Genomic DNA, 25011 nt, shown 5'->3' with positions numbered 1-25011 from the left:
CTGACCAGGTGGGATAATTTGAAGCGCTGGGAGGATTCAGGACTAGGGAGAGGTTTAGAGGAAGGCGTGTGGTCCAATCTCCCGGTTTGAAATTGGCTACAAGTGAATGCAGCCTTTATTGCCCCTTGGGTGTATCCACAGGGAGTGCTCACGAGGTTGTGTGTGTGCTTGGTGGTGGGGGGGGGGTGGTGAGACAGGGCGAGGGGAGGGGTCACGATCAGCAACCCCCCACCCTTCCCCAGCCCGGGGGCCTCTAAACGTGCACGCCCTGCGTGGGGGCAGCGTGGGCGGCCCGGGGGCCCGGTCCCTATAGCCCGCGCGCAGTGTGCAGGTGCCGAAAGCAGGCGGCAGTCTGACCCCACCGTGGCGCGCCCGGTGCGGGAGCCGGCGAGCACCCCGAGCCGCGGGCTGCGAGGCGCGGCCGCGGGCGGCAGGAGGCAGCGTCGGCCCAGGCGGCGCGGCGGCGAGCGAGGCAGCGCGCGGTGATGTCAGTGGCGGCCCGGCTGGCAGCAGCCGGTACTTCCTGTATAAAGGCGGGCGGGCTCGGCTGCAAACCCTACTAGCCAGTGTCAGCCTCTCGGCGGGAGGAGGAGGAGAAGGCGGAGGAGGAGGAGGAGCAGGGGGAGGGCTGTCAAATTCGGGAGCCAGATTTTTTTCCCTTCCCTTGGCAATCCCTTCCGCTTCCCCGGCTCCTGGAGTGACATCTGCGGACCGGGGACCTGTATGTGTGTGCGCGCGAAGGAGCGGAAGAATGGCAGTGCTCAAACTCACCGACCAGGTAGGGGGCGGCGGCGCCAGCGGGCGGGACGCGCGGGCGCAGGGCGGCGCGGAGCCCCGGCGGGGGGATGGGGGCGCGGCACGGAGCGCGCCCGCGAGCTGTTTACTCGCGGCGAAGGGGAGGAGTGTGTGCGGCCGCCGGCTGCTCAGAAAGCCGGCGGCTGCAGCCCTTCTCCCCGGCTCGGTCCCCGCCCTGGGCCGTCGGAACTGCGCGCTCGGCTCGGCGGCTGGGGCGCCCCGGGGGCTGGGGAAGGGGCGCCGGGGCTCTAGCTGGGATGCGGGGGTGCGTTGTCCACGGGCCCGGGCTGGGCAGGGGGAGGGGAGGCTCGAGGTGCTCCTCCGGCGCTGCGCAGCTTGGGCTCCGCCAGCCCGGGCGGGCCGGAGAGAGGCTGGTGCGCGCCGCCGGGAGGAGGAAGGTGGATGGAGAGGGAGAAGGATCGCAGCCTGGGACCCTTTTCCCAGCCAAGCTGGAGACCGGCCCAGACCGCGGCTCTCGTGTGGTCGGGCTGTCTTTATCCTTTTGACATGACACCCCGACTTCCTCTTTGGTAGCCCAGAGGCTGTGTGCGTGGTGCACGATGGAGATCTCTGGCACGGCTGTCCCTAGAGGAGGTGAAGTTCGGCCCGGGGTTCCACTCACAGACGGTGGGCTACCCTCTGCCTGTGTTCATGAGCTTTGTCGCTTTCCGTCTAAGCCATAGCACGGGGTAGCTCTGGAGCCCTTTGCCTGGAGAGGTGGGGATGTTTGCTGGCTCGGTTGACGGTCCTCGCTGGAGGTCTGTGGCACGAGACACCCCTACCTTTGCGGACGCTGCTACTCTGAGGGCATTGACACTCACAAGCGCCCAACCAAGTTGTATGACAAAACTCTGTAACTCCTTCTACGAAAAAAGGAAACAGCTTCCTTTTATTTCTTTTGCCATTTATTCATGGATAGTGAAATGAACATTGTTTTGAGGTCCTCGTAGGCAGAGAGGCAGACTTGACTTTGACACAGGCGGTCAAACATGCCAGTCCTTGGTGTTTTAAACATCTCATACTTCTCAAGTGGGTTGCATCTGGTGCCTCCCTGTCCTCAGTATCCAGCCAGAACTTCCTGAGACTTAAGTGCAATCAATCACCACATTAATTTGTTCTCCTGCCTTTAGAGTCAAAGTTTTGCTTTGCTTTCTGTAAGTATTTACAGGCTTTTAAATTTTTCTTTTTATATGGGGGAGGGATCACTGAATTAAAATGAACGTTATTGTTAAATTTAGCAGGAGGAGCAGCTGTTAGTGATGAATCTATTTGTTTCCATTGGTTCCAGAGCTTTTAAGAGTACTTGTAAGTTGATATTAGTTTAGCCCTCCCCCCAACTCCCCACCTTTTAGTCACATACTTTGACAACTGTTAGACATTTGTTTTAAATCTTTCGATTTTAGTCTGCCTTGGTCATGTTATCTTTTGTTATTGCAAGTTACTATACTTCTCTGTTAATTTCTAAATATTCATCTTCAAAGTACACAAAATGCTTCTAATAGGTGTTGTCATTTTCACATACACAAATGAATTTTACATAGAACTTTAGAGCTGGAAGGGATGCCAAAGGTGATCTTCACCCAAATCCTTAATTTTTTTAATGAAGAAACTGAGGTCTAGACCAGAGAAGCATGTCTTCCTCAAGGACACAGCTCTTGACTTGCAGGGCAGAGATGCACTCCTGTCTCCTGCCTTCCAGATTCCTGTCCTTTCTTCTAGGGATGGTTGATACCTCCTTCTGTCTTGTCATCGGCTGTGTTGAAAGGCTGACAAGAAGGCATCCTCTGATAAATCAGGATCAACACTGGTGAAAAGCATTTTTTGATTTTAGAAAGTTATTCTCCAGGACTTGGCGGAGTAGAACTTTCAAAGAGTTTCTCTTTTAAAGTGTTTTTGAATACATCCCTACCCTTCCCCCAACAAACCAGTCTCCCTGTGGAGGGCAAGAAAGGGTTGTATAACGTTTATTTGATTCCATCTCGTGATGCATAACGGGAAACTAAGGAGTTCTGAGATTGATGGACACCTAAAAGTTGACAGCCTATGGGGCAAAGCCTGAGGGAGAGGAGGTGGACTGGGTGGGGTAGAGTGGTGAACAATTATGGTTTCTGGGAGGCCTTAGGTCCAGGAAGTGTGTGGTCTTTCTTGCCTTATATAGTCTTACCTTTTAGTTTGAAACTCTAAATTCTTAGAAACTGGTTCTTAACCTCCTCAGAGGCTTAAAAACCCTTTGCTTAAACTCCTACTACAGGAACTTTGCTTCACCGTTATGGTAGGGAGCCACCTGCTTCAGATCTGGACCTTAGAGTTTGTAGAAATGCCTCGCTCTCCACTCAGCTGTGTGTTAAAACAATCACATGTTAATTCCCTCTCATTTGTTTAATGCCCTGTTTGCAAGGTGAATCTTGTTTTTGTCAAAGTTCTTGGACTTTTAGTATGAAGACACATTTTTGTGTTAATAACCTGAATCACTAATTGTCTTGGCTTTTTTATTATTTAGGTTTTTGTTTGTTTTTGAGTTTTGTAATTTGTTTAATTGATGTAACTGATTTATAATAGATAAGTTTCATGTGTACATGAAAGAATTGACATTTCCTGTCCTGCTGAAACTGGGTGCAGGAGATTGCTGGCGATGGTGGTCACCTCCTCGGTAGTCAGTCCCTTGCTGACATCTCTGTCATGCAAGAGGAGGAAAATGCCTTTTCCTGGCTCTGTTTTGGGTGAGTTGAAAGGAGGAAGGGAGAGGCAAGTGTGGGGTTTAGTTTTTTTTTTTTTTTTTTCTTTTTTCACTATGAAAAGGAACTAGGAGCTATTGCTGCAAATAGATTTGGCATTGAGCACTTCTGCATTTGTAACTGTGTCTCTTCTGTTTTCCCCTTCACACAATAGACATCATTTTTCTTACAGCTTTAGGGGGACTGATCTTCCTGGTTTGCCAAGTCTGATGGGTTTTCAAGGATATGGGACTTTTGGTACTAAAACCAGGAAATTCTAGGCAAATCAGGACAAGCTGATCACCCTATACAGCACAGAACACACTCACCTATGTAATAACATAACAAGGTAATTATTTCCTCATTGATGGATATTGGGATGTTTATATATTTGTAAAGTGAGATAATTTTAAGTTTGGGAAGAATTTCTTTACATCTAAATGTAATACATCTTAGTTAAAGATAGATGTGAAATTCCTTGCAATATTGAACTTTATGGGATGAGGGGGGTCTTCTTTATGTCCTATAGTGAAGGCATTGCAGTGATTTTAAGAATGTCGTATCTTCAACCTAGCCTGGTGCCCCCTCCCCAAAGTTTTTCAAAGTTCTGAAGCAGAATGGTAAGTTCTGTCGGACCTTTGAAATTTTCACCATTCTTTCCTGAATTTGCTAGTGACAGCAGAATGCCATCTCCTTCTCTAGGACTCTTGCTGTAGGTGGCCCTTTTTGGAGCTTCCTGCCTGGAGGCCTTCTGGTTTGGTGTCCTCTTGCCAAGTCCTGGCTCACATTTTAGTCACTCACCTCCTTGCCAAAGGCAATGGCTGGCAGCTGTGGCAGTGGCAAGAAACTGGAAATCCTGCAACTTTGAAAGCAGCGTTTCTAGCCCATAGTGTGGGGCTCGTTACATATTTTACTGGGCTGCCCTTGTCCTCCCAGCAGCGCTGGGCTTATAGCAAACTCTGTGTCCAGTCCTGCCTTCAGCAGAGAAGGGAAAATAAAAGCTTCATTCTTTGGACCCTTCTCTGGTTGTTTTGAGATGCAGTCACGTGGTTTGGGGAGTGCACTTGAGGACTGGTGTTTCATGGCCGAGACCTAATAATGGCTTACATTATTGTGATCTTATTATATGCTGGGCCCTTGCCGTGAATCATCTGTCTTAATCTTACAGCCATACAAGGAGGTAGGTGGTGGTGTGATTCCTGCTTTACAGATGAATAAAGAGGCTAATTGACTTGTTCGAGGTCACATGCCCAGTAAGTGATGGAGTGCAGTGTCCTGCACAGCAGTCTTGATTGCACAGGTGGGGCTCTAACCACATGGCTGTACTTACAATAGTTGAAAGGGCAGTGTAGCTGAAGCCCTTACAGATGCCCGCTCTTCTTTACCGGGAAGCCATCAGGTGAGCCAGACTCCCACAGTAGGTATGGCAGAGTCAGGAGCTGTTCTGAGGTCTCTGCTCCTGCCAGACTAGTGCCTGGCTTATCCTATTTGCCTTTCACCTCCCTACCCTAGAGAATGATGTGTTGATTGGTGAGTTGGTGATTTTTTTTTTTCTTGGTCATTAGCAAATAAACTATGATCATTGTAGAAAAATCAGAAAGCTAGATAACCAAAAAGAAAACCTGTTTAAACCATCTGAAGTCTCTATATCTGTATACTCAGAGCTACTCTTGACAGCTTGATATATTTCCTTCTAGTCTTCTGTCTAGGTAGCCAGGTGAGAATTTAAAATTTTCCACCTGATGATATCTTTCTCTTGAGCGTAAAGGTTATACCTATGATGTTTAGACCAGTGGCTTTTCCAAATAAATTGAAATTTATGCCTGTCAATAAACTGGCTGCTTTAGTGTAAATACAACAGCAGTACACAAGGTCTAGCCCTGGATTGACTGAAACTGTTTTTAAGATTTCAACTTTTACTTCCTCTTTTTCTCTAAACAGAGAGTAAATATAAACTCAAAAAAGGCACACTTGTTTGTGCCAGCAACAGGCCTGAAGCATTTTTTAAAAAGATTCCTGTGTCGTCAATATAATGTGAATTTTTATAGGTGAAAGTAGAACATGAAATAATTTAAAAACAGGGGCTACAGAGATCTGATAATCTGTGGTTTCCAAATTGCATAAACTATGGTTCTTTTTGTTTTTTCCCAAGGAAAATTCCATATTGAAGCTCAATATATAATAGAGGTTGGTGGGAGTAGTAACAAGGCCCTTTCAAGGATTGTTTGCATTTAGTATTATTTGAAAACGCCCTGTAAAACTGCTGGTGACTGGGTCAGTTTTTTTTTTTTCCCCCTGAAACACTATGTACTTCAAAAACAGATATGTGTTTATGGTTGATTAGGAGTTACATAGAACATGGATGGCTATATTATTTTGATTCAAACTGGGACACCTTTGAGAATGATACAGGGTACTATTAAATATTAGGTTGAGGAAACAGGTGTGGCTGTCCCCAGTGAACCTGGACACATGGGCACACCACTTAGACTGTGTTTGCTCACTTCAGACTTAACAGTAATAGTGAGACCAGTCACTCTCTTTCCAGTCTGAAGCAGGTATAATAAAGACTATTTTATGACCTTATGTAAGGCCAGAGTTGGAAACTGGGTTTGTTCTCATGTATTAGTTCTGACCAGTTAGCTAGGAATGGGTGGGTGTGGGGGGTGGGGAGGGGAGATTTCAGGAGGAATATGTCAGAAGCACTGTGGCTCTTGCAGCCAGAGATGGGGAAACTGTGATGATTGATAATCATTGTTTGCTGTGGACATAGGATAAGGGAGAGGTGACATATATTGTGCCTTAGCCAACCCTTGGCCAGTCAGATTAACCTCTGTGGGCCTGCTGCTGCTGCTAAGTCTCTTCAGTTGTGTCCGACTCTGTGTGACCCCATAGACGGCAGCCCACCAGGTTCCCCCGTCCCTGGGATTCTCCAGGCAAGAACACTGGAGTGGGCTGCCATTTCCTTCTCCAGTGCTTGAAAGTGAAAAGTGAAAGGGAAGTCGTTCAGTCATGTCCGATTCTTAGCGACCCTGTGGACTGCAGCCTACCAGGCTCTTCTGTCCATGGGATTTTCCAGGCGAGAGTACTGGAGTGGGGTGCCATTGCCTTCTCCCTGTGGGCCTGAGGCTCCTCTTTATAAAATGAAGGGAGTGGACTGGCTGCCTCTCCAGTGCCCAGGCTCCACCCCCTTGCTGTGTGACTTAGCCCTCCATGGGTGGTGGTGGTGCTGGTGGTATAGTGGTATAGATAATTGTCTAGTACTCTGTTAATTGGGCCAAGCAAAGAAAATAATCATGTAGTCCACCTTTGGGCCATTTTAAGCTGTACTAAGTCAACGTTTGCTTATATTTCTTGGTTCTCGTTTGTCTCTAATCCCCTCCTTCACACCCCTGTGTAACTTTCTAAGGTATCTTTTTTTTTTTTTAATTTTATTTATTTATTTGGCTGTTCTGGGTCTTTGTTGCCGTGTGGGCTTTTCTCTAGTTGTGGCAAGCGAGGGCTACTCTAGTTGTGGTGTGTGGGCTTCTCACTGTAGTGGCTTCTTTTGTTGCAGAGCATGGACTCCAGAGCACAGGCTCAATAGTTGTGGAGCACTGGCTTAGTTGCTCCGCAGCATGTAGGATCTTCCTGGATCAGGGCTGGAACCCCTCCTTGTCTCATGCAACATTTAATCACAGTTGTAACCTGTTTCTAAAGATTTCTATGCTAAATTGCTTTAATTTTGCTTTCATTTATTTTTAAAATAACTCGACTAGAAATACAAAGATCTGGATTCTACTCATGGTTCTTTTTCTCATAGTTGTGTAGCTTTGGACAACTCCTGGCGTTAGTTTCTTTGTTGCATGGGAGTGGGTGGGTGGACGGTCTTCTAAATTCTTCCAGCATTCTAACATTCTAAGAGAGCACCCCAGGTACTTCAGTATCAACCTCTTCTAAACTCATGGAATCTAGTTTCAAAAAGTATCTGCCTTCCATGAACTTCTGATTTTCCTTCCAGCACACACAGTTCTGCCTGAGAATCAGGGGTCCTTTCCTCTAAAATGCCATCTTCTAGGGCATGTTCAGAACCCTTAGGGCTTTTCTCAGTGTGGCCTTTGAGACTCCTTGAGCCTCTTGTGGGCAAGGGGAGCAAACTTGTAGACCCCAGGTTTTTCTGTTGAGAGCTGTGGTGAGCTGGGGCCGCTGTGGTCTTCAGCAGAGGGGGCTGCTTTAGCAAACAGCCTGGATTCTCTTAATCCTGTTCTGTTGAACTCCACCATAACATCTGGGTCTAACAAGTCTGTTTCTCAACCATTGGCCCCACCCAGACACTGTGTGCAATGGACCCAAAGGCCACAGACTTTTACAAGGAGGGAATTCCTACATACAATCAACATCCTCTATATGGTAGGTACGCTCAGTCTGTGGAGGAAACTTGTTTTGGTGTCTAAGACTGGCAGAATGAAGAGAAAGATGGTAAGTGAACACAGGACAAGTGTTACAACAGAAAGCCAGGCAGAAATTCAGGTCACCTGACACAAGTCCACCAAGCAATTATTGTTAAACAGTGGTCTCCAAGAGAAGAGGGGCACCTCCACTCCAGGGCTGAGTGGGATGTCTTATTGAGTGTGAGAAAGAAAATATTAGAATATTTCTTTTAAAAATCCTTAATTATTTTTTATTTTTAATATATGTTGTATACTAGTGCTATAAAAGCCTCTCAGCTCTCCTTTCCACTTTTTGCCACCTTGGCCAAACTATCTCTCAGATTATTGCGGTAGCATTCTGATCAGTCTTCCCCATCCAGCCTTGGCCCCTGGACTCTATTCAGCATAGCTATCAGTGGGATGGATCTAAGATCACGTAGCTTCCCTGTTCAAAGCCCTCCAGTCTCAGCCAGAGTAAAACCTGTTGTCTGGGGTGTCACACTGGGTCCCCTCCACTCACCTCTGCCACTTACTTGTGCAGCCATGTCTCTTCTGGTCTCTCCCTGGCTCCAGCACACCAGCCTCCTCACTATTCGGTGTGTAGTAGAGCTCTTAACGTTCGGGTGTTGCTGTGTGCCAGTAACCTGCCCAGCCCAGCCCAGCCCAGCCCACTCCACATTGGAACTGTTAGTGGTCCTGCTTGGCCGTTGGTTGGCACCACAGTGGGCGCTGCCTACAAACAGCCAACTGTCAATGAGCTACCACTCGTGGTCCTGCTCAGCAATTGGTCGGCACAATGGGGCCCATCCCCCAAGGAGCTGTCAACAAGCCACGGTTAGTGGGCCATTCAGCCAACAGTTGGTGGGAGTGGTGGTTGTCAGGTGGAGAGTGAGGTAAGAGGCTGATACCAGCCTTCTCCCTGGAGCCTTCCAGCACACCCACTGGCCTCCAGTTAGCAGGTGAGCTGGGTGGCCCAGGGAACATGCTGGGTGCTCTGTCCTGCAGGGCTCCAGAGCCCTCACCAAGGCCACCCACTAGCCTTGGCACAGGCCTTGAGGCAGCAGTGAAGCTCTCCCCCATCCCTGTCTCTGCAACCTAATAGCAGCAGTAGTCTGCATAGGTTGCAGTCTGGGATACCTGCATTCCCTGTACCCCGCTTTGGATGGCATGAGGAACCTGAGGGCCAGTTGTGTCCTGGGCGCCCGGCTTCATCAGTGATAATGGCTGGGCAAGACATGGGGACCTGGCCCTGAGGGAGCTGCCAACTGAGATCTCTCTTCTCTTAGCCAGGATCTGGACCTCGAAGGGTGGAAGTTGAGCCTTGGGACTTTGTCCTTTCTTGTCAGAACGGAGAATAATGTTTGGTGAAGATTTACAGGAACATTGTTACCTGACCATGGCTTGACTTCAAGAGCAAAGGACCTGATACCAAGAAGTTTGCAACAACTAACCACACACCTCCCTCACCTTTCCTAGAAACGAGCTTTACTAAAAGCTTTTGGGGAGTTTGGGGTTTTTAATGCATGAGCCACCCGTCTCCTTGGCATGGCCCTGCAGTGAACCTTGTTCTGTTCCAAGCTCCGTTTTGGTATTGTTTGACCTCACTGTGCTTTGGGCACAGGTACAGGGTTTCAGGAACAATTGGTCAGGCCAGGTGTACTCCTGCCTCAGGCGCGACTTCCTAAATGCTGAACAGAATGAACAACAACAACAAAAATCTTTGCTCTATTACTTACAAGCATTTAGAACAGTGTAATGCACACAGTGAATGCTCAATGACTATTTGAGTGAAATAAATATGTATATATGTGTATATGTTTATACATTCATGTTCAAAAGATTTTTACTCATGAGGTACTCAAAAATTTGGAAAAGCTTCTGTAAGCAGAGCTTCTTGGGCTTCCATTCAAAAGTAAATTTTTGGCCCCAGTTCAGTTCAGTTGCTCAGTCGTGTCTGACTCTTTGTGACCCCATGGACTGCAGCACGCCAGGCTTCCCTGTCCTCACCAACTTCCGGAGCCTACTCAAACTCATGTCCATTGCATTAGTGATGCCATCCAACCATCTCATCTTCTGTCATACGCTTCTCCTGCTTTCAATCTTTCCTAGCATCAGGGTCTTTTCCAATGAGTTGGTTCTTTGCATCAGGTGGCCAAAGTATTGGAGTTTCAGCTTAAGCATTAGTCTTTCCAATGAATATTCAGGACTGGTTTTCCTTTAGGATTGACTAGTTGGATCTCCTTGCAGTCCAAGGGCCTCTCAAGAGTCTTCTCCAACACCACAATTCAAAAGCATCAGTTTTTCAACACTCAGCTTTCTTTATAGTCCAACTTTCACATCCATATATCAGTTGGCCCCATCAGAAGATAAAATATCATTTTTGGTCTTTTGTTTATTTTCTTGTTTCCCCTCTTTTTAAATTTGGATGGAGATAGGTTTACATTGTATTTAGTTCTGAGCAAGTTCCATTTCTTCACAGGGAAAGCATCAGGGTGACACTAGGAAAAGGGATCCTAAATATTTTGGGAAGGGACACTCACACCCATGGCAAAGTGTATCTTCCATGTATTCAAACCATCAAGGAGTGTTTGAACTCCATCTCCGTGGCAGTATCTCTGTTGGAGTCCTCTACTCCTCTTCTTTCCATAAAGGATAAGAATAGATAAGACTAGAGAGAATTGGTAATGAGGAGACAAGATAATGGGGAAACAGTGGCTGACTTTTTTTGGCTCCAAAATCACTGCAGATGGTGATTGCAGCCATGAAATCAAAAGACACTCCTTGGAAGGAAAGTTATGACCAACCTAGACAGCATATTAAAAAGCAGAGACATTGCTTTGTCAACAAAGGTCCGTCTAGTCAAGGCTATGGTTTTTCTAGAAGTCATGTATGGATGTGAGAGTTGGACTATAAAGAAAGCTGAGCACAGAAGAATTGCTGTCTTTGAACTGTGGTGTTGGAGAAGACTCTTGAGAGTCCCTTGGACTGCAGGGAGATCAGTCCTGAGTGTTCATTGGAAGGACTGATGTTGAAGCTGAAACTCCAATACTTTGGCCACCTGATGCGAAGAGCTGACTCGTCAGAAAAGACCCTGATGCTGGGAAAGATTGAAGGCGGGAGAAGAAGGGGATGACAGAGGATGAGATGGTTGGATGGCATCACCAACTCAATGGACATGAGTTTGGGTGAACTCTGGGAGTTGGTGATGGACAGGGAGGCCTGGTGTGCTGCAGTTCATGGGGTCACAAAGAGTCAGACACAACTGAGCACCTGAACTGAACTGAAGACAAGATAATACTCATGCTTTATGTAATTTGATCCTAATAACATCTCTATGAAAGACTGGCTGTTATCATTCTATTTTATAGATGATGAAAATGAGATCTGAGAGGTTAAGTAATTATGAGTCTGGGATTCAACACATCTGGGCAAGCTTGACTTCAAGTACACATTCTTAGACACTGTGCTTCTGGACTCCTGAAATAGGTGTAGCATCACAAGAGACCCTTTTCCCCGTGGAGCTCATGGTCTTGTTAGAGATGACCTTGAATGCCTTAAACATGGAAGGCCTTCCTCAAATCTTTATTCAATACATATGTACTAGTCTCAAAACAGCTATAGTGCAGGTTTAGACTACATTTTGGGGGTACTAATTAGGGACTCCAGGAGTCCAGAGATGGGTAAAGGTTTCAAGGAGCTAGAGTGAGTCCAACTGGTCCTTGAATAAAGAAATTATTTAAGCAGCAAGATGGGGGTGGAAGGCATCCCAGATGAGTGACATACCATGTATTTGAGGACTGTGTATTTACTGAAGCACCGGGTTCATTCTAGTAAGGCAGAAGAACTAAAGGAAAAAATAGTTAATGTGCAAACTTGGTAGGAGAGGTGTATGTATATTATTAACAATGAATCTTTCTCACTTGAGTTCTTCTGATAGGTACTATGTGTCCTCTCTTGGAGACCTAAATGAGTTTGCATTTGGACAGAGCTCATTATTTCCATTTGTTGCTTAGGTATAATCTTTTAAAAACTAACTTGTACCCCAGTTTGTTCCAAAAGTACTATAGCATAAGGTAAGGTGTTACCTATGGGTCTTCTGTCTCCATGACACCCTCTGCTGCTGCTGCTGCTAAGTCGCTTCAGTCGTGTCTGACTCTGTGCGACCCCATAGACGGCAGCCCACCAGGCTCCCCCGTCCCTGGGATTCTCCAGGCAAGAACACTGGAGTGGGTTGCCATTTCCTTCTCCAATGCATGAAAGTGAAAAGTGAAAGTGAAGTCGCTCAGTCACGTCCGACTCTTAGCGACCCCATGGACTGCAGCCTACCAGGCTCCTCCATCCATGGGATTTTCTAGGCAAGAGTACTGGAGTGGCTTGCCATTGCCTTCTCCGGATGACACCCTCTAGTACTTGAATAGAATGTTGCAAATATTACTTGTCATGGCAACATTTTTTTTGGATAAACATGTATCCTGGAGTAGCATGGACCTCATTGAAAGAGACTGGATAGTCTTCATGGTGTGGGACATTGATGGAATAATGTAGTAGGTCTAGAGATAGCCTGTTTTTAACCTAATACATTAAAAAATAATTATTTGTTGTTGTGCTGGGTTTTTGTTGCTGCGTGGGCTTTTCTCTAGTTGGGGCAAGCAGGGGTTACTCTGGAGTTGCCATGCACAGGCTCCTCATTGTTGGCTTCTTTTGTTATGGAGCATGAGCTCTGGGGCACTCGGGCTTCAGTAGTTGCGGCTCCCGGGCTCTAGAGTACAGGCTCAGTAGCTGTGGCGTATGGGCTTAGTTGCTCCATGGCATGTGGGATTTTCCCGAACTGGATATTGAATCTGTGTCTCTAGCATTTGAAGGTCGGAGAAGGCAATGGCACCCCACTCCAATATTCTTGCCTAGAAAATCCCATGGACGGAGGAGCCTGGTGGGCTACAGTCCATGGGGTTGCTAAGAGTCGGACATGACTGAGTCACTTTCACTTTTCACTTTCATGCATTGGAGAAGGAAATGGCAACCCACTCCAATGTTCTTGCCTGGAGAGTCCCAGGGATGGGGGAGCCTGGTGGGCTGCCGTCTATGGGGTCGCACAGAGTCGGACACGACTGAATCGAATTAGCAGCAGCAGCAGCATTTGAAGGTGGATTCTTTACCACTGAGCCACCAGGGAAGCCTTAATACATTTTTTAAGTTAAAAAATGCCGACTATGGGGATTCTACAAAAAGACCTCATTTCTTTAAAAAAAAAAAAACAAAAAACAACGCAAGAAAAAGAGAAAATGGAGGGGAAATATATAGATTAAATGAGAATTAAGACTAATTGGATTCTGATGCAAACTTACATACTTCTAAGAGATGGTTGGGGACATTTGGATCCTGACTGGCTCTTTGATGACTTAAAGTATGAATATGGTATTGTGGTTATGTTTAAAAAGAGGATCTTTATTGTAGAAAACAAGAAACCCCCCACAAACCCTTAATATTTGACCAGGACACTTAAAATATTTTAATGACTTACTCTTTCTGGAAATGGTTTTTCTTTCTTTTTACTTCTTCCGGCTCCTTTTGTGCCGCTTCTGAGCCCTTCACTCTCACTTGATGGAGTCTCTTCAGTTGAATTTTTAGAATCCTTCTGATTGTCAGAAAAGCACACAGTTCTGATAGTTTTGTTGACTAAAGCAGTATGCTTCTGAGTTAGTTGTGAGGTTTACCCCACCTGTTGACTTAGTCAAAGTGGCCCTCATGACTCCAGTCAGATATTTGAGTATCTGCCTTAAAGTCACAGGAAGACCTGGCTTTGTTTTTGTGAACTCTTTCAGGGTAAGGTTTTTCCAGGGCAATTTGAGATACTAGAGTTGCCAGAAATCATTTTGTTATAGTTTTTTAAGTCAGCAAGCAGTTATAGGTCTCCATTTTAATGACCCTGCTGTCCCCACCCTCCCCTCAGCCTCTCTTCATACCTGGACAGGAAATGGGTGTTGCTCCTTGCTCCAAGGATTTCAGTGTTTCTTTAGGCGTGCTGAAATATCTTCATTTATTTCTGCAAGTGTGAAAATCTTTCCCTATCCTTCTTAATGGAGTCCAGATATCAGAATAGACTATTAAGTTGAGAAATGGCCAGCTACAACTTGAATAAATGATCCAGTCATGAAGTCATTTAGAAGCCAAGTGAATGTGTTTTTAGGTGACTAGGAGCCTCAGTACAATTATGTCTTAGGGCCCATGAGGTGCATGTAACGTTTAACTGCTAATGCTCCTTTTCTTAGCAGTCAAGAAGGAATAATCTTGTTTTGAGGAGCTCTGTTCTTTACCAAAGTCTTATGTCAAGGTTCTAGGGTACTCTCTTTCTGTATTTAGAATGTTTTAAAATATTGTAACATCACAATGAGCAATTTCCAAAAATATTACATGGGAGTGGCATAGTTAAAAGGATCCTTAAATTGATACCTAAAATCTGGGCTATAAGAACATCTCTGCTCCTAACTAGCTGTATCAGTCTTGCTATGACACCACTTTCCTTGACGATAAAATAGGTATAATAAATACTTGATGGGAAAGTTGTGATAATCAAGTGATATTCAAGTTGTGATAATCAAGCCACTCTGTCCAACAAGTGGCTCACAGTAGGCACTCAGTAGTCTGATCTCTAGTTGGTTCCTCCTCTGTCAGTTTGAAGAGACTAGCAGTCTAGCGTCAATTTCAGTTCTTTAATTTCAATTAAAATAAGATTTTGATTATGTTTTGTTTTAAGTTTATGCCCATTTATCTGGTCAGCTTTCTCTCTAGCTTAAACAATGTTAGTAGGAAGTGTTTTATTATTGTGAAATCTCCATCCAGAGGTTTGAATTGTAGCATTTTTGTCCTTTTTTCTCTCATTTTAAACACATCGATTCACTTAATTTGAGGAATCTTATGTTTAGATAGGAGAATAACTGTGCATTGAAAAAATTCTGAGGTGTTTGCAGTCATTCTTGCTTTAAGTTGTCAAAAAGAACTGAAAGTTACTTATAAGAATGCCACTTCCTATTCACAGAAGTATAGAACGGTGTCTTTTCTGAGGAAGTGTGTAAGAACAAAACAGTTGATAGAGCAGTCTTCGTAAAATATCATCACATGGAATTTCTAAAAACTCTGGTAACACTGGTGTAAAACTTCCAGCCTTGAGTGAATAGGATAGAAAACCCTAAATTTCTCTGGAAAAAAAAAAAAAGATGTGGTTTAAAGAGATGATAGATCCTTTGTAAAAAGTCACTTTAATTTGGAGTCTTTCTCTTAAAACTACAGAATGCTATTTAGAGAGGAGGTAAGTTAAACATCATTGGATACATGTGTGTATTTTAATTTTAAAGTGTATTTCAGTTGAGTTTATACCCAGTGAAAGTAAAATAAAAAGAAAGGGCAAAATAAAAAGAGTGAAGGGAAAATGAAAATAAGAATTGGTACATTCCCTTCTCCAGGGGTTTGAACCCAGGTCTCCTGCATTGCAGGTGGATTCTTTACTGTTTGAGCCACCAGTGACACCCCACCAAAAAAAGAAAAAAGAGAAGATTAAAGAAAGAAAAATATTAATAGGAAGAGATAAACATATTTTAAAAAAGAGGGAAGGAAGTAGGGGTGAGAGGGAGGTTGACCATGTTGGGCGTTGAAGGTAGGCTGAAGGTAGGCTGAAGTTGGCCGTCCCTTCTCTACTCTGTTCTTTAAAATAATTTTTAACATTGATCTCTGCTCTTTGGCCACATTGACCTTTTTTCTTGGAGTTCTAGGATCTGAATAACCAAAGTGGAGGTTGTTATTTTGGCTGCAGAAGAAATGAGCAGGACTATGTACCCAGAAGACCAGAGTCAGGCTGATGGGTATCTGGCTCATCTTTGGGTCTTCACTGCTGATACAGAACCCTCAGAATCAGTGTGCTGCTGCTGCTGCTAAGTCACTTCAGTCGTGTCTGACTCTGTGCGACCCCAGAGACGGCAGCCCACCAGACGCCCCCGTCCCTGGGATTCTCCAGGCAAGAACACTGGAGTGGGTTGCCATTTCCTTCTCCAATGCATGAAAGTGAAAAGTGAAAGTGAAGTCGCTTAGTCCAGAGTACTGGCGTGGGGTGCCGCTGCCTTCTTGCAGTGGGCAGGCAACTGATAAATTGCTTAACGCAGTGGGCGGGCAGGTACTGAAGGCTCCTATTGCTGGTGACTACTTTGCTGTGACATCTCTGATGTTGAACACCCAACTGCCTGTCCATTTGAGTTGAACTCAAGACGGGTATTTCTTCATCACTGCTTTACCTTTTCAATTAGCCTTTCCTGAGATCTAATTCTCATCTCTATTTCTGCTGTGAATTTGCTGGGAGATCCTGTGGTCATCACACCTCTCTGGGCCTCAGTTTTCTTTATGTGCTAAGGACATTGACTAAGATGAGCTGACCCCCCATCCAATCTTCTATGACATTGACTCAGAGGCTGGCAGACCACTTACTGTGCACAGGCCAGGTTCAGCCTACTGCCTACATGGCCTGTAAGAAGAATAGGTTTTACATTTTTAAGTGGTTGAAAGAGATCAAAAAGTAATATTTTGACGCACATGAAAATTATATGACATTCACATTTCAGAGTCCATAAATAAAACAGAATTTAGCCTCCCTCATTTGTTTATGTACTGTCTGTGGGTGCTTTCGGGCCATGAGAGGGCAGTCCTTGTGACGGAGCCTATATGACCTGCAGCATTGAAAATATTTACTGACTCTCTGCAGAAAGTCTGCCAACCCTTGCTCTAATGCAAGCACACACTTGGAAACGTACTCTTCAGAAATTGAGGGCTACCCTCTTACAGCCTTGGTATTACCTAAACTGAACTTTAATTTCGATTTAATTAGATTAAGATGGGGGAGTCTTGACTTTATTATTTTTTTCCAGGAGAAAGCAGAAGCTTAGTTAGCTTTTGTCGTATGCTTTTAATTAAAAAAAAAAAAATCCTCTTTAAACAGTTTGTTTGTACTCAGACTTTTTTTTCCCTCCCTCTAGGAATCACTGTAGAAAAGGAAGTCATGTGTTTATATTTTAAATCATTTGCCTTTTAAACTGGATTTTTAAATTCTACATGTGGACTCAGAAACAGTTAAAATATACTTTTGATGCTCTAAGAGAGCCAAGACAGGGGAGGAGAACTTTACCACTGATTTTTAAGAGTGAAACAGAAATCTTAATATTATTTCCCATTGTGTGCTAAAAATACTATCTTTATCTTTGAGTAGGGACTCCAGATTAACGTGGGCATGAAAATGGTTTTAGTTTTATAGAGAGCCAGTTTAAACAATTAAGTAATTTAAAGGATATAGTTAACTATTACAAATGGAGATTATAAAAGAAATAAATGTCAATAGTATCTACTTATCTAATATTTCTGACTCTTCTGGAAAGTTCTCTCTGAAGCTAAGTCTGATAATCTCTGTGTGCGTTATGAGTTTGGGTGAGTGTGTGTATGTGTGGTTTCCAGTGTTCATGTCATTATAGTTGTAAAGAGAATTTACATTCTATTCTTGCACTTCCAGAGTCATTTGATTTATTCTAAAACTCTTCCTATGCCAGTTCTCTTTGATCTTGGGAGAAGATGGGCACCTTGAATTGGTTAATGAGGAGCAGGGTAGTCAGTCAGCACACGTCATCTTTTTTAAAAAAAATTAATTTGACTGGAGGATAATCACAATATTGTGGTTTTTCATCTAAAAGTTCACTTCATTTTTCTCTTCTGAGCCTATAGAGAGAAAGAATTAAGACTGTAGGGACTTTAAGAAGATTTGTGAAGAAATTCTTGTAGTGCATAACTTTAGAAAACATTGATAGAAACTTTGTACCTAAAGTATCTGAAGACTTCCACCATTTTCTGAACAGTATTATAAAGCATGTGGAGGAGGCAAGTGAACTCTAGAATCCTCCTTTTTCAGAGGGAGTAACAGAGGCCCCTGGATATTGCTTGGCTTACTGACTCTCAGTCGGGGTAGACCTCTTGTTTTTCCTCTAGCTCAGTCTGAGGTGCATTTCGTTTGCCTATCCTGTTCTTAAACAGCACTTGTAAAAACATGTGTCACTTCTACAGTTATATTTAGGATACAGCTTGAAACACTGTATAAACACCCCAGGATAGAGTACTGAAGTCTGCCGCCTGATAATTATTATGTGGTTCTAGAGTCATGTCAACTGTACTCTCCAGATCAGAATTGTTATCCCCCTCTTCTAAGCTGGTCTAGAAGAGTGAACCCATTGTGTACAGGGCCGAAAGAATATTGCCTAATGTTCAACTTGGGGTGAAGAACTGTGATACACTGAAGGCTATGGAAATGCATTCTTGTTTGAAAACATTTGTGACTGGGAAAAGTGCTGAAATACTAAGGCTTTCCCATGCCCTCACCCCCTGAATACCTCCGAAGTGTTCTTTGTTTTTTGAATTTCATGGGAAGTGTCTGAAATTGCCATCTGAAGAGAATGTTTTTCACAGAACTGCCTAATCTTCAGACATGTCTAAATACAGACGTATTTAATGAGTACTTTCATTTTCCTTCTTACATGGACTCGGCAAGTTCTGTGGTGGTTGAGCCTCTCACTTCTGGTTTTAAGCCATTTTTAGCTCCTTGATTAGTGTGGGGCTTGGGAAGGTGGAAGCTAAGCCATTTATTTGCTCTTCACTTCTAGGGGAAAGTGTTTGTGCCTCCCGCTTTTTAGTGTGCAGGGCTCTGGCGAGCCTGATAGTAGGCTATCAGCAGCTACTAATTGAATGAATGAACGATCCAGCTCCAGTTTCTGCTGCTGTGTTTTCTCCTTCCCCACCATCTTTCCTGGTTCCTTCCTACTCTCTTTCTTCTTTCTGAAATCATTAAAATGAAGCCAGAAAGGATAGGATGTGATTAATATTTTGTTATATAAATAGCCCTAGTAAAAGGCTTGGTGGTGGAAAATATTGCCAAAGTGTTTTAGTGCATGTTTTCCTCCTGATTCCCTGTTAAATAGGAATAATCAAGAATTGTGTGACTGATAGCCCATTGTGTCATGATGTGAACAGATCTGAAATAGCCTCCCCCTAAGTCCCCACCCCCAGTCAAGGAAATAGTACAGGAGGAAATGTTCGGTTATCATTTTTTTTTTTAATATTTGCAAGATTTTGATGGGCTTTAACCGAAACAGCTCTTTAAAGACTTGCACAGGAAGTCACTGTTAATGTGGGTGTTTGATTTAAAGTATCGAACTTATTCAGGCCCAAACGAGGCAGAATATGATTTTCACCATTGATCCTGCAGGGACCAAAGGGGGGGCCAAGCTGGGTCATCTAATGATGCTTAAGAACAGCTCTGCAACATTCTTTGTCCTCAGCTTTCACCTCTGAAAGATTTTTATAACTATGTTTTCCCTTGCACATTTTTTAGGTTTTCATTATAAATTAAAAAGCTACAAAGGATGTGATTCCTAGTATAATGTAAATATTGACTTTTAAAATAAAGTTATTACTGTTTAAAATGTAAAGAAGGGAATTTAAACACATTGTGATTTGATATACTCCATCATCACTTAAAAATACCAGAACAAGCACTTTAATAGTAGGAACTTTTTACATTGCTCCTTTTCCTCCTTGAAATTCATACTTCCATTCTCCTTTCTCACACAGAATTTTACCAAATGTAATGTGTCAAAAAAAAAAAACCACTCTGATTATCCAGTGATACTTTGCAATAAGAATATGATCCTAAGGTGGTAAGAATTAAATAGATTTCTGGATTGAGTTTATCTATATGAACAATTTGTCAAAACATAAACATAAAGTTTGATAAATTATTAACAGAATATGTGAAGTCAAACATTCTTGTTTGAAATGCTTTTCTTAATCTCTGGATGAGGCTTGCTTTCTTGTTTTAAGTTAATTCACGTTTGTGGAGAAGGTAATTGCCGGGATGGTATGGGGTGTTCTTCAGAGAAAGCTCTCTTGACCTGCAGTATTTTGAATGTGCCCTTTTATTGGCACCAGCAAGTTTAACACCTTGCAGGCAGTTTGCTCAGTCAGAATCAGAATGTGTGAGGGGTAAGTCTACCTTTTGTCACATGGGAGAAGAAAGATCCTCAAGAGAGAGGCGTGAAGAAGCAGCAGTAAAAAGCAGAAAAAAAGCACATTCCTGAACCACACGGAGAAGGCAATGGCAACCCACTCCAATACTCTTGCCTGGAAAATCCCATGGATGGAGGAGCCTGGTATGCTGCAGTCCATGGGGTCGTGAAGAATTGGACAAGACTGAGCGACTTCACTTTCACTTTTCAGTTTCATGCATTGGAGAAGGAAATGGCAACCCACACCAGTGTTCTTGCCTGCAGAATCCCAGGAACGGGGGAGCCTGGTGGGCTGCCATCTATGGGGTCGCACAGAATCGGCCACGACTGAAGCGACTTAGCAGCAGCAGCAGCCTGAACCACAGTTCAGTCCAGTTTCTTAGTTGTGTCTGACTCTTTGTGACCCCATGGACTGTAGCACACCAGGCTTCCCTGTCCATCACCAACTCCCAGAGCTTGCTCATACTCATGTCCATAGAGTCAGTGATGCCATCCAACCATCTCATCTTCTGTCGTTCCTTTCTCCTCCTGCCTTTAATCTTTCCCAGCATCAGGGTGTTTTCCTATGAGTCAGTTCTTTGCATCAGGTGGCCAAAGTATTGGAGTTTCAGCTTCAGCATCAGTCCTTCCAATGAATATTCAGGACTGATTTCCTATAGGATGGACTGGTTGGATCTCCTTGCAGTCCAAGGGACTCTCAAGAGTCTTCTCCAACACCACAGTTCAAAAGCATCAATTCTTCTGCCCTCAGCTTTCTTTATAGTCCAACTCTCACATCCATGCATGACTACTGGAAAAACCATAGCTTTGACCAGATGGACCTTTGTTGGTAGATGCCTTTTGGAAAGGTAGACATTTGGAAGCCAAGGATGTGGACCATGATTTCTATACACAGCCTGTGCCTGCAAACCTCTCCCTGAAGCTTCCCATGCTCCAGGGGTGCAGGGTCCCCGCATGAAGCCACTCCTTGAGAGACGAGGCAACCCTGGAAGAGATGATGTCATCATGGGGGGTTGACCTGTGCCTCCCTGTGCTCCCAGAGTCCCATCCATTGGCCAGCTGGGTCACCTCAGGTGTGAATGAGACATGCTAGTCAATTCTCATAGACAGTAGATCTCCTTTGAAAAGCTTGTGTTTACAATTTTGAAAAACTGGACTCGTGTTAAAACGAACTTTTGAAGGTAAGGCGGAGGGGTATATAATAGGGCTTTACATATATTCTCACTTAGATTTTTAAACTAATTAACCCAAATAACATTTCTTTTATGATCTCTGTGTCTGAAGGATAATTCTAGTAACTAGATGAAAAGTTCGTTTCATGTGTATGGATGTTTGAGAACTTATCCCTCTGACTTGTGAAACTCTGATGCTTGGGAAGGTTCGTCTCAGATGTGTTGAATCTGGTGTCGTCTGTGTGCTCCTCTGCGTATTCCACTCTGTACCACAGTAATTGCAGGATGTTAGTTAGCAGTGGTGTTTCTCATTAAAACTTAAGGTTTAATTAGAATTTGATGTCTTGGAAAGCTCATTTATTATATGTAAAGACCTTTTTGTTGTTGTTTAGTTGCTCAGTCATATCCAACTCTTTGCGACCCCATGGACTGCAGCACTCCAGGCTTCCCTGTCCTTCACCATCTCCTGGAGTTGCTCAAGCTCGTGTCCATTCAGTCAGTAATGCCATCCAACCGTCTCGTCCTCTGTCATCCCCTTCTCCTCCTGCCTTCAATCGTTCCCAGCATCAGGGTCTTTTCAAATGAGTTGGCTCTTCACATCAGGTGGCCAAAATATTGGAGCTTCAGCATCAGTCCTTCCAATGAATATTCAGGATTGATTTCCTTTAGTATTGACTGCTTTGATCTCTTTGCAGTCCAAAGGACTCTCAAGAGTCTTCTCCAACACCCTTAAAGACCTAGATTTCTGCTTTTATAACATTTTTAGCAAAGCAGATGCTTGTGGGAGTACATCTGATAGATATTTAGTTCGTCAATTCTGAAATTAGCTAACAAATCCCCTGATTCTTTAAGATGGAAATAGATATTATATCTGGGAAGTTATTGTACCAAAAATGAGGTGAAATATCTAGACATAAAATTAAAAATGATGTCCTGGTTGTATGTGTATGTTGAATGGCTTTGCCTGGCATTTCTGTGCAGTATTTCAACAGCGTCAAACATGGTTCTTCAAAGAGAATGCTCATCTTCTGATGACTAGTGTTGCTGGTTCCTCTTGCTCATCTCTAGGCCAAACAGAAACACATCTGTTCTGCCAAGTATTCTGTGATGTCACAAGACAGGTGTGACAGCACAGTGACTTTTCCTCACACTTTTTTCTGGTGACAGGAGTTTTAAGCTCTTCCTCAACTATTCTACCTTTTTTTTTTTTTTCAGTTGGAGGATATATACCTATAATTAGTTAGGCTGTGTAGCAGTGTTACTTCTTTTTTAAACAAAGATTTTATTTTTTAGAACAGTTTTGGGTTTACAGCAGAAAAGAGCCAAAACTACAGAGTTCCACTATATTCCCAGGCACCTATCCCCACAACCTCATCCATTTTCAGCATCTGGAACAAGAGTGGTGTATTTGTTACAATCCCTGAACCTGGACTGACACATCATTATCACCCAAAGTCTATAGTTTACATTAGAGTTCACTCTCGGCATTGTGCATTCTATGGGTTTTGTCAAATATTTAAGGACATGTGTCCACCATTATAGTATCACACAGGGTAGTTTCACCACCCTTTTAAAAGCCCTCTGTGTTCTGCCCATTCATCTGTCTTCCCTAACTTTTGGAACCATCGATCTCATTATTTCCATAATGTTGCCTTTCCTAGAATGTCGGATAGTTGGATAGATTCCTTTTTAAAATATAATAGGATAAGAAAATTCTGGAACTTTTAGGGATCTTAGGTCTGTTTCTATTCCATGGTCTTTTCATGCTTACCAAAGTTGCATATTTTTTTAACAGTTTGGATGAAAACCAAATGTTCAGCTTCACAAGTACACGAGTACTTTAGGTTGTTTAAAATCAAGTTAAATATTTCTAGGAGAACTGAGAAGCATTAAAAAAAAAAAAAAAAAAAAACAAGGTGTAGTAAGTAGAGATTCTTTCTATCCTTAGAAATTACTTAAAGATTCTAAACCAAATTTGACTGCCATTTTGATAGCATTAAAAGAGGTCTTTGGATTAAATAAAAAGATTGCTTTCAGATCAAGAGAACTAGTATTAAATAGAATGGTGGCTCAGTCGGTAAAGGGCCTGCCTGCACTGCAGAAGACCCTGGCTCGATCCCTGGGTGGGAAATATCCCCTGGAAGAGGAAAGGGCAACCCACTCCAGTATTCTTGTCTGGGTAATCCTATGGACAGAGGAGCCTGGCGGGCTATCAATTTATGGGTTCGCACGAGTCAGACACTGCTGAGTGACTAAACCACCACCTTGCTTAATTTTATTGCAAGGTGGAAATGGGCTCTATTGAGGCAAAAAACATTTGGAAAGGATAATGTGCTTTAATAGTGTCATGGAAAACTCTTGTAGAGTAGCAAACGACTATGTTAGTCAACCAGCTGCAATGGCCAAATGGAAGGGGTCTCTGCCTTGTGCCAGATTATCCAGCCTGCCTCTTTTCTATGTAAATTGGGGTAGGCAGCTCTATCAGACTAACCCAGAATTAGATCTTGGACTCAGGGATTTAGTGTGGGAGTTGGAGTTGTTGAATCACTTCCACTAGTGCTCAGTGGTGAACACCAGCAACCTTGATTTTGCCCCAGAGATGACTGCATTGACATCTCTTCTTTAGACTCTGATACTGTATCATTTTGTTCATTTCTTTAAGCTCTGTGCAGGTTTTTTGTCAGCCACTAATAGAGTTTGTATTTTCTTTCCTTTTTGTTTTTCTGTAATCTGTTTAGGGTTTATTTTGCAGGAGTTTGTGAGGGGGGGCATGCCTAAGACTTAACAAACAGGCCAAGTCCTTAGGGCTGTGACACTAGACTGTTAATAGCATAAGAGGCTCTTAGTTATGGCAGTAAGTCATAAAGTCACAGAGGGATTTGGTTTCTGGAGAAAGTAAAAATGTACTTAGCATGTTTATGAGAAAGGAGTGAGAGTCATTACCCTATTAGAGCCAAGCATTAAAGCTTCAACATCCAACTAGAATATTTCTCATAGCTCGGCAAGTCACTTTAACCCTTGATTTTTCATACTTTGATCCTGTTCCTCCAGTGGCTCCATCACAGGTGGGCTACTCTGTACAGATCAGAACCCAGAAGAGGAGCAGGGGAGATCTTGATGCCACTGGTAGCTTTTATGGAATCATACATGCTCCATTGACTGACTCCTTGGTCTGCGTGGTTCCAGCCACACTCCCGCGGCAGGAGGGTTTGTGGAACTTGGTGGACATCTTACAGTGGAATTCACCAGGGCCCACAGGACTTGCTCAACTCAAACTCCCTAGTTTTTCATTGCTTCTTGCAGGATGTTTGTAAGTGGGCCTAGAGATGTGACTAGAGGCTAGTGAGTGAGAAACTCGCCTAGGGCCTAAAACTCCTGGGTGGGTTTCAAGGTGCACGTTATTTGGAGTGCCACAAAACTGGAATATTGCTGCTTCTGTCATATGGAGCAGGCCCTGCTCAAATAGAAGAAAATATATTTCTATTGTTAGTAGTTAAAATTGAACAATTATCATATTTCTAGAATTTTGTCTAAATATACACATGTAGTTTCTGAGTATATGCTGCCTTCATTTCTTGTGAGGTCATATGGCAGTAGATGCTAAGGGTTTAGAGAAATTAATGAGAAAGCGTAAAGAATAAATGTCATATCTATATGACAGTATACATAATTATTTTTTTCCTTCTAAGAACTGGGAAAAAGACTCCATTGTTTGATTTTCACGGTTAGGCAACTTGGACCTGGTCATAGAACATGGATAACCTGAGGGACAGTACTTGGAAACCTTTAGATAAAAATGCAGGGAAAACTCTGAGGAATCCTGGTGGCCTAACAGAGG

The 25011-nt window shown here is 43.5% G+C and overlaps 1 protein-coding gene across 9 annotated transcripts in view; it reads left to right on the top strand.

Annotated features, from left to right (window-relative positions):
• Positions 1 to 541: 541 nt before the first annotated feature.
• ANKRD44 (ankyrin repeat domain 44) overlaps positions 542 to 25011 on the top strand; it is a 312052-nt gene continuing 287582 nt past the window's right edge. For 5 of the 9 annotated variants that reach the window (XM_027563508.1, XM_027563498.1, XM_027563489.1 and 2 more), the window contains exon 1: positions 582 to 778. In XM_027563508.1, coding sequence (XP_027419309.1) covers positions 752 to 778 — 27 coding nt within the window. In that variant the 5' untranslated portion in view covers positions 582 to 751. Of the gene's footprint in view, positions 779 to 25011 lie in introns of all 9 variants that reach the window. The other 4 variants (XM_027563518.1, XM_027563546.1, XM_027563556.1 and 1 more) reach the window with 2 other exon arrangements.

The sequence above is a fragment of the Bos indicus x Bos taurus genome, chromosome 2 (assembly GCF_003369695.1).
Source record: "Bos indicus x Bos taurus breed Angus x Brahman F1 hybrid chromosome 2, Bos_hybrid_MaternalHap_v2.0, whole genome shotgun sequence".
NCBI lineage: Eukaryota > Metazoa > Chordata > Mammalia > Artiodactyla > Bovidae > Bos > Bos indicus x Bos taurus.
Note: the sequence above shows the minus strand (reverse complement) of the source record. Positions and strands in the feature narration are given on the sequence as shown.